The following is an 8,981-nucleotide window of genomic DNA, read 5'->3' as shown; positions in this document are numbered from 1 at the left end:
ATTCTGACCTTCTGTTCCTGTGCACTACATAAAACAGATCAAGAATTATACTGGGGTTGTTTTTTTCTTCCCTGTACACCTGGGAAAAGGTGTAGAGGCAAACACAAAAATATATCTGTGAGTCTGTCTTGAGCCTAATCCAAAGCTGTTGACATGCATAGGGGTACAGCTGTCCAGATAAATGTGACCTCTGAATTTTCAACATGCAGCCTTAATTCTCAGTTCACTCCTATTTCAACACCTTTTTGTTCTTGACTGCAAGACTCTAGTCCCTGTTGTGCCCCTGCTTTTTATTTTCCCTCTTTAATGCAGCTGTTTCAATCAGTTGCCCAGGCAGACATCTTCTCGTCTGCTCAAGTGAGCACTTTAGCTGCACAATGTCACCATTGGGCAACCAGGGAGGCATGGAGATCAAAGGATGTAACAGTACTTCTTTCATACCAGCTTTTAGGGAGGCCTAGAGAGACATTTACACTTCTGTCAGAACACCAGTGAAGAAGTGCTGAAGACTTTATAGGCCTGAAGAACACTGGTTTACAAAACCAAAATTCTGACTAGAAGAAAGTTTAAATTCTTAAAAAAAAAAAAAAAGCCTCCTATAAACATAGTATTTTCATTACAGTCTAGATTCATTTAAAGCAATTATGAAATACTAGGATTATTTTTAATTATAAATGCTTTTTCTCTTGTTACCAAGTTAACTTCAAGACAGGAGTTCAACAGAAGTTACCAGAAACTTTGGCAAAGAACCCTAACATCTACAGAGTTACAAAACAGAGTTCAAGCTGTACAAAATTAGTAGCAGACATGACTACGAAAAAAAGTAATGAGAAGTGCAAGATTCCTCTCTCAAAAACTGTTCATAGCTTTTGATGCAGACAGCACATTCTGTGAACATGGCAAATCAGAATCTGAAGGCAGTTTTACCAACTTTGCAATTTACAAAAAGAAAGATAAATTACAGAAATGTGAGAAACAAGACCTGTGTGTACCCTGCTTTAGTACTTTAGCGCCTGAATATATTTTGTGTTCTTGAAAATTACTTTAAGCAGACTGTGCTTTTAACAAGGAAAGGAATAGAATTAAAATTGGGTTAGCCCAGTTTGAAGTATTTCTACAAACAATGCTATAGTAGCCCACCATTATAAATACATGAAATACATGAACCTCTTTTTGGACTTCCCCATATTTCTGGGAAAATAAACCACCAGAAAACCCACATGTAAAAAAAAAAATAAAGCATCAGAAATCTACAAAAAGCAAAGCAAATATCCACATAATCATGGTGAACTCTGAAGCTGAGGGCTGTGAACCTGTGTATATAAGTCTTTATAAACAAACACATACAAATGGTTGGAGGGGTTTTTTTTGGTGTGTCATCCCCGCCCCTCCCAATAGCAAAACACACAGGCAATATATTCTTTCAAATGGGTTTTGGATGGGGAAGTGCAAGTAGAGAGGACGAAAAATATGAGAAAAGGTAAAGAACAGTGAGGTTTTATTTCACTGGCATGTGAAAGTACAGAGGTCTTACTACAGCACTTACTGTTCTTACCTTTTGGATCCCAACTCATCACAAATAACAGCATAACTACATCAGTGGTGAAATTTAACACAAAATTTACATTTTGAAATTTTTAAACTTTATTTTTCTTAATGTTATCCATACTATATGCAGCCTATGAACCTGAAGAAAACACATTTGCTTCTGAGAGCCATAATAGTAAGTGTTATGGGCTGTTCTAAGTCAAAGTAGTCGTCCTGAGATTTCAGATGTTAAAGCTTTCTCCACAGCCACATGTTCCTTTGATGTTTGGATTATTGAAGATAAATTCACTGGACAGTTTGTCTTCTACATAGTCCATTTCAGTTCCTAGAAGTGTCAGCTGTGCCTTCTTCTCAATAAACACTCTAACCCCTTGAAAACAACAAAGAAAAAGAAAATACATACAGCAAAATCATCATTCACTTTGAAATTCTCTTTCGATCAGTGATAAAAATATGAAAGCTAAATATTAAGACTACCGGTATAAATTAGTTTTCCTGGACTAACATGAGGCACTTCCATTGCTGTTTTTACTCTACCTATTAAAGCCTAGAATTGTTATTTGTGTGTGCAAGTGAATGTATGTATTTTTGCGGGGGGTGGGGGTGGAATTTAAAAACATGATACCGAGGGAAAGTAAGATGAACAACTTTGGAACAAATCTCAGTTTCAATACTTCATTCCCATGCATTACAGCCAGTAAGCCATTTCCCACTACTCCTGAAGTTTGCACATCCACAAGATGCCCGAAAACCTTGAAAAGCCAAATGTTCCTCTCTCAAAATGATTATTTTTTGCTCTGCCAAAAACATTAGGTCTACCTTAATTATTAGCCATACACAGTCCTCTAACAAGGCAAATGTGTGAACTACCAAAGATATCACAGCCTTGAAGGATTAAGAATTAGTAGTTAATCTTAGGAACTAGAAGGAGCTCCCTTTTCTAAAGTATACGAAGTATCTACCTCCCTGGAAAGCTGCTGAACTTTAAAACTGCAAATCTGGTAAAAGGTGAGAGTGGACTGCTTTTATCCTCCACAGACTAGGAAATAATAAAATTACAAAATTTTATCAGTCAACAGCAGTAAGAACTCATTGTTATATGAGAGATTGCTTGAAAGCTGTTTCATCATAGTAGGCATTGAAGCAAAGCATATTACTAACACAAGTCTGTGGGCAACTGAATTGAATCAACATACTTTTTGGGGTCAATTTGGACAGTAACTGACAGTGAAGGCTAAACCTAATGAAAGAGTTTATGGACCTTATCCCTGAAGCAGTCACTTACTACCTAAACACCTGAAAATTCGTGCTGAGATGCAAAGCCACCAGCTTACTGAGCAGAGTTATTAGGCTGTTCGGAAATTAATTTCCGTTTTGTAATGTGATTTTCATTGTATATGTTTCAGGAATAGTACCTTCTCGACTGGTGTATTGTTATATATTATTGCAAAGCTCGTGTTATGAACTTTCATGCTGTATAATTAAATTATAATATAAACTGGGGTTTTGACAAGTTTTGGAGGTTTGAAGTTCAGATGTCAAAACAGCAATTTTGACAGATCTACGAGTTCAAACTTGGACATAATGCAGCACAAGCTGCTTGAAACATCAATGAGGTATATGGCCAGGGAAGTGCTAATGAACAGACAGTGCAACTTTGGTTTCAAAAATTCTGACGTGGCAATTTCGACCTTGAAGATCAAGAAGGTCGCAGACATCCTTCTGCTTTTGATGACGATGAACTGAAGGCTCTGGTGGAAGCAGATACACACCAACTGTTCGAGAACTTGCAAAAGAACTCGGGGTAAGCATATCAACTGTTTCTGAGCATTTGAAGAAGATTGGAAAGTCGAAGAAGCTCGACAAACGGGTGCCGCAAGAATTGAATGAGAATCACAGAAATCGCCGTTTTGAAGTGTCATCTATGCTTCTTTTTCACAACCAGAACGACCCGTTTTGCAACCGTATTGTGACGTGCGACAAGAAATGGATGCTCTTCAATAACCGGTGATGATCGGCTCAGTGGTTGGACCACGCTCCACAGCCCTTCCCAAAGCCGAATCTGCACCAAAGAAGGTCATGCTGACTGTCTGGTGGTCTGCTGCTGGTTTAATCCATCACAGCTTCCTGAATCCGGGTGAAACAATCACGGCGGCGAAGTACGTCCAGAAAATCAATGACTGCACCAGAAACTTCAACGGCTGTGCCCAGCACTGGTCAACAGAAAAGGTCCAATCTTTCTCCACAATAATGCGTGGCCACACGTTACACTTCCGATGCTGCAATGGTTGAATGAGCTGGGCTACGAAACTCTGTGTCATCCACCGTACTAACCAGACCTCTCGCCCATGACTATCACTTCTTCAAGCATCTCGACAGCTTCCTGTGCGGGAGACGCTTCAGAAACCAAGGGGAGGCCAAAACTGCCTTTGATGACTTCATCGCCTCCAGAAGTCCAGAATTTTATGCAACCAGAATAAATATGCTTGTTTCTCGTTGGCAAAAATGTGTTGATTCTAATGTTTTTTATTTCAATTAATAGATTTTATTCTGAGCTGAGATATGCCACTTCAAACATACAGGTTGAAATCGGCAATTAATTTCCGAACAGCCCGATATATAAAAGTCAAGAGCCTTCACTGGCAATCTGTCTAGAAGCAACCAAAACAAAACAGAAAGCACATAGGCACACCTGAAACACTCTCTGGCACTGGAACTTAAGGTCTCCAAGCTGAGGAAAACTCCTTTTATCTTAAGACCGAAGCCAGAAAATGCCTTCTGAAAAATGTGTTTTCAGCTCTGATAAAGCCAGAGCAGCTCTGAGTCACACAGAAGAGGCAACTCCAGAAGCCAGATGAATTGGAAATCAGGACGCACCTGCAGAATTAGGTGGCAGTCCCTATCTCAGATACTCTGGTTCAATTTAATAATTTGCTTAAGTTTCAACTAATTCTCTGTTTAAAAGAACTGGTCACAGGTGTTTTGAAGACAGCTGGAAGACGGGCTCTGCCTAGCAGCATAGCTTCTGTAAGAACATAACTGTGATATCCCACTCTTCCTTTGCCACCAAATTAGAAGTAATAATGCAACAGAGTTCAGTAATGCCTAAAAACCACTGTCTGAAATCTTTATAAAAACTGGAAAAATGTATAGAACTGTACTGTAGCTAGTATGGAGCTATATTTTGGATTTGTGATGAAAAGTGTTGATAACACAGGGGTGTTTTGTTACTGCTGAACAGTGCTTGCACAGAGTCAAGGCCTGTTCTGCTCCGCACACCACCACACCGGGCTGGGGGTGCACAAGAAGCTGGGAGGGGACACAGCCAGGACAGCTGACCCCAGGCTGATCAAAAGGATGCCACATACCATACAACATCATGCTCATATGACACCAAGCTGTGGGAAGAAGAAAGAAGGGGGAAATGTTTGAAGCAATGGTGTTTGTCTTCTCAAGTAACCGTTACAAGCAATGGAGCCCTGCTTTCCAGAAAGTGGCTGAGCACCTACCTGTCAGTGGGAAGTAGTGAATGAATTCCTTGTTTTGCTTTGCTTGGGTGTGCACAGCTTTTGCTTTACCTCTTCAACTGTGTTTATCTCAACCCATGAGTCTTCTCACTTTTACCCTTCTGATTCTCCCTCCCATCCCACTGCAGGGGAGTGAGTAAGTGGCTATGTGGGGCTTAGTTACTGGCTAGGGTTAAACCACAATTAGCAATAGATCTATCATGCGATGTTCAATAAAATTATCAGGCAGAAAGTTTAAATACCAGCATATGAAAACAATTTTAAAAATACTCTTAAATTAAATCATAGAACCGGCTGTAACAAAGCAGTGTAAAGGTCAAAAGCATAGAAGGTAAAAACAAATTATGAATCAATAAAGAGTAGTTAGAGAAGGTAAATGGGAAAATCCCTTGCAAATAAAATCTTTATTTTGCCCAGCCTTGGTTTAGGTATGCTGACAGTATTCCTTTATATATGCATTGTTCTGTATTATTCTCTAAATATCTGCTACTGGACACCTCTGAAGACATGAACAATGGACTAGACTATTCTGGTGGAGTAGTCTCTGATCAGATTTTAAGATTTTAACTAACTGGTTACTTCAAACCAGAAACTACAGTGAAACAATTCCTGTAACAGCACAGTAGGACCTTTTGCTATAACTCATTACTTCAAGTAATTTCTAACCCATACCCTAGCAAACCTGTAAAGGGTTTTTCTTCCCTATCACCACAGAAGTTTGTTCTGCTGCATCAGAAACTCACCATCTTGAACTACTTCTTCATCAGAGTCTCCTTTCGATTTTGTGTATTCTAGCGTGTAAGAAAGTCCATTGCATCCTCTTGTACGTACACCTACTTTCACGCCTACCTAAAAAACCAAAAAACAAGCCAACACCACATTCATGACTTTTTAAAAACCTATTCTGGAATGCCAAGATACAAACTATGCAGAACAACAAAACGCTGACATTTTTATTCTCCACTGCCTCAAAGCAGAAATTAATTACCTTAATGGATAAAAGTTAACATTTTTTTCCTTTTACAAAATTGACTGCCAAGGTAAAAGCAAGTATCAGATGTTTACTACTATGGATCAAGCCCTAAACTATGGTAAAGTTTTGAAGTAATAAATTCTTGGCACTCCTGGTGCCTGGTCTCATAAAGACTGTCAAATTTCAAAGATGGGTATTTCTGTGACTTCAAATTAATGTTTACTCAGATGCTAACTCAGGTGCTATGTTAAGATTACTGACAGTAACTTAATTATGAATCTGAGGTCAAGACAAGGGCAGTTACCAGATTTTCACAGAACTCTTGTAATGACACCATCTGAAAACTTACTTCAAACCAAAGTTTTGAAAAATGTACTTTGACTTCCCCATTAACTCTATTGCCCATCTCACTTAAAAAGCAATCCCCTCCTGGAATCATGTTTAATTGTTTACTATTTTAATAAATCTTAAAAGCTCAACCTAGTTATTATGTTTGTAACATTCACAATACCCAGCAAGTCTGATAAAAAGAACACCTGTTTAAGTACAGAACTGAGAAAGGTTTTAAAGAAACAGAAAGTTATTTGTGCACAACAATCTTTCAAAAGTACCTGTACCATCTTCCACACACCAATGCTTCAGAACTAAAGAGGAAAATTATATTATCTAGCTCCATAATCAATGTTACAATAAAAATGTATCACAACATATCACTTGTCATCAAGCAGGATCTCAAATAGCATTTATCTTTTCAGACTGAATACCCTTCTCTACAGGAACTACTACAAATGGGCTGGAAAATGCAAACAGCATTTATAGCAAGAGGATGCCTGACCAGCCAAGCCGTAGGCTTAGGACTTCCTTATGATGGTTTAAAACATTAGAACAAAGAATCTAGTTAGTTGCAGATGTGCAGGAAGCAAAAGAAACAATGGGCCCTGTATGAAAGTCAAAAGAGAAATATTCTTGAAATAGCATTTACTGTAATGAAGAAAATCTAATGCTTGTTTTTATAATGGTTAGAAAGCAAAACTGTGTTTTTCCCCAAGAAGATGACAAGCTCAATCAGTTATTTTGAGAAATGGTGGTTACTTAACAAAGATAAATTATCTGGCAAGTTTCCTAAGAATTAGACATTCTCCAGTGGGTGTGAATCTAATTTATTTTTATATACTTCACAATGAGAATTCATACAATAACTTGATTAATAACGTTTTAATATCAACAGCTGAAGATCTCTTCCTACCAGAAGTCACCACTATGCCATACTAAAACGCTTCATCAAGTCATAGCACGAGAACTTGGAAGCTTAAACTTTTTTCAACTCATGAGTAAATAACTATACAGTGAAATATCATTACAGTCAGTTATCTTCTGCATTTTATTTTATAAAGAAATAAAGCTTGATACATAAAATATGCCAACATCTCTTAACATTTCAGTGTTAAATTCAAACTTCTAAGTTAGTGAGAAATGCTTTGTCATCATGAGCTATACTAGTACCCTAGCACAATCTACAGGTTGCCCCTGTTTATACTTACATGCTCAGGTTTATCTTTAAGAAGCTGTTTTATCTTCTGAACAGCTGATGGGGTCTGAAAAACAAGGCATATAGATCAATTTGAATTTTTTTTTTTTGTTTATTTGCAGTGAGTACTTGCACATACTAAAGTGTGCAATGTACTCTGCTGTACTATAAAAATTTTCTATTTCAACTCTGCACAACTCTGTGCCCTCAAGTTTTTTCAGTTTATGCTGTCTCCTATCTACGAAGTTCACCTTCGGCATCAGCCACCTATCAGTATTGACCAGCCTGTGTTCTACTTGAACTGGTATCTGATATGAAGACATGCACTCTGCTGTAAAACAGAAAATTGCTGAACCTAATCCGTGCAGAACACAATACCTCTTCTCTCCCCTCATCACCCACATTGCCAGTAAACAGCTCAAGAACTGCAGTCCTTAATATTAGGACTTTTGGGTTTTTTTTCCCCCCCAAAAAATCATTATCACAATTCAGCTAAGTAGTTCTGCTCTTGTGAAACTTTTGTCACATAATCATTACAGACAAAAATAAATTAGGCACAGGAGCATTTATGGCTTAATTCTCCCACTAACCAAGAGAAGAACTGTGACTTTACAGCAGATAATTCACTGTTCATGCAGCTCTAGCTGTTGCAGAAATGCAAGAACACAACATAAACACAAAAGTTTCCGTTACAAGATTACAAATTTTCTAAGACAAGGAAAAGCATTAGTAACGTGAAATTCTTACTGCAAGCAGGCTTAAACACACAAAGCAAACTACAAGTAGACTTACAGTAGAAAACCTTTTTTAATTACACATATTAATCCTAACTTGTTACAGAATCACTACTGAACAGGCATTATCTTCTGTGACAAAGGACTGAACTACCTGCAATTAATCTGCCCCTGTACCCGCATAGAACTGGCTGTATGTACTCTCCTCTGCAGTACTCCCCCTCAACACTACAGCCTCCCCAGCACTGCCGCTAGTAGCAAACGTGCTTCTTCGTAACAAAAGGGTACAAAGTCACCTTGGAAACAATCTACTCATCAGCTTCTGTAGATCATGCACTTTTTTTTTTTTTTTTCCGCCAAATAAATACACTTTTTCGGGTGACTCCGCAAAAAGACACACCACACCACACCCCTCCTCCCATGAAGGGACTATTCTCCCGGCGCCTGCCCTTGGCGGTCCTGCTTTCTGCAAAGGGTGCCTGCAAACGGAGCTGAGGGCCCCGCAGTGAAGTCGCGAGGGGGAAGTCACCCCATCGGCCTCTCCATAGCCCTTCCCTTCCGAGCAGAGCCCAGCCGCAGCACACAACTAGCAACCTCCGAGGGGTAACGTCATTGGCCCTCGGCCACGACACTGCCCCGGGCGAGTTCCAGTCCCGCCGCCCCGGCACGGC

At 39.0% G+C, this 8,981-nt stretch overlaps 1 protein-coding gene across 1 annotated transcript; it reads right to left on the bottom strand.

Moving 5' to 3' along the window:
* Positions 1-297: 297 nt before the first annotated feature.
* Positions 298-8,493, bottom strand: ISCA1 (iron-sulfur cluster assembly 1). The gene is made up of 4 exons (XM_026866041.1): positions 8,488-8,493; positions 7,590-7,643; positions 5,819-5,924; positions 298-1,918 (listed from the first exon to the last, which is right to left on the bottom strand). Exons 1-4 carry the CDS (start codon positions 8,491-8,493, stop codon positions 1,770-1,772), a joined length of 315 nt encoding a protein of 104 aa, XP_026721842.1. The 3' UTR covers positions 298-1,769.
* Between the last annotated feature and the right edge of the window lie 488 nt (positions 8,494-8,981).

This window comes from Athene cunicularia, assembly GCF_003259725.1.
Source record: "Athene cunicularia isolate RWA chromosome Z unlocalized genomic scaffold, athCun1 chrZ_part2, whole genome shotgun sequence".
In the NCBI taxonomy this organism is placed as follows: Eukaryota; Metazoa; Chordata; class Aves; order Strigiformes; family Strigidae; genus Athene; species Athene cunicularia.
The sequence above is the reverse complement of the archived record's forward strand: the minus strand, read 5'-3'. Positions and strand labels throughout refer to the sequence as shown.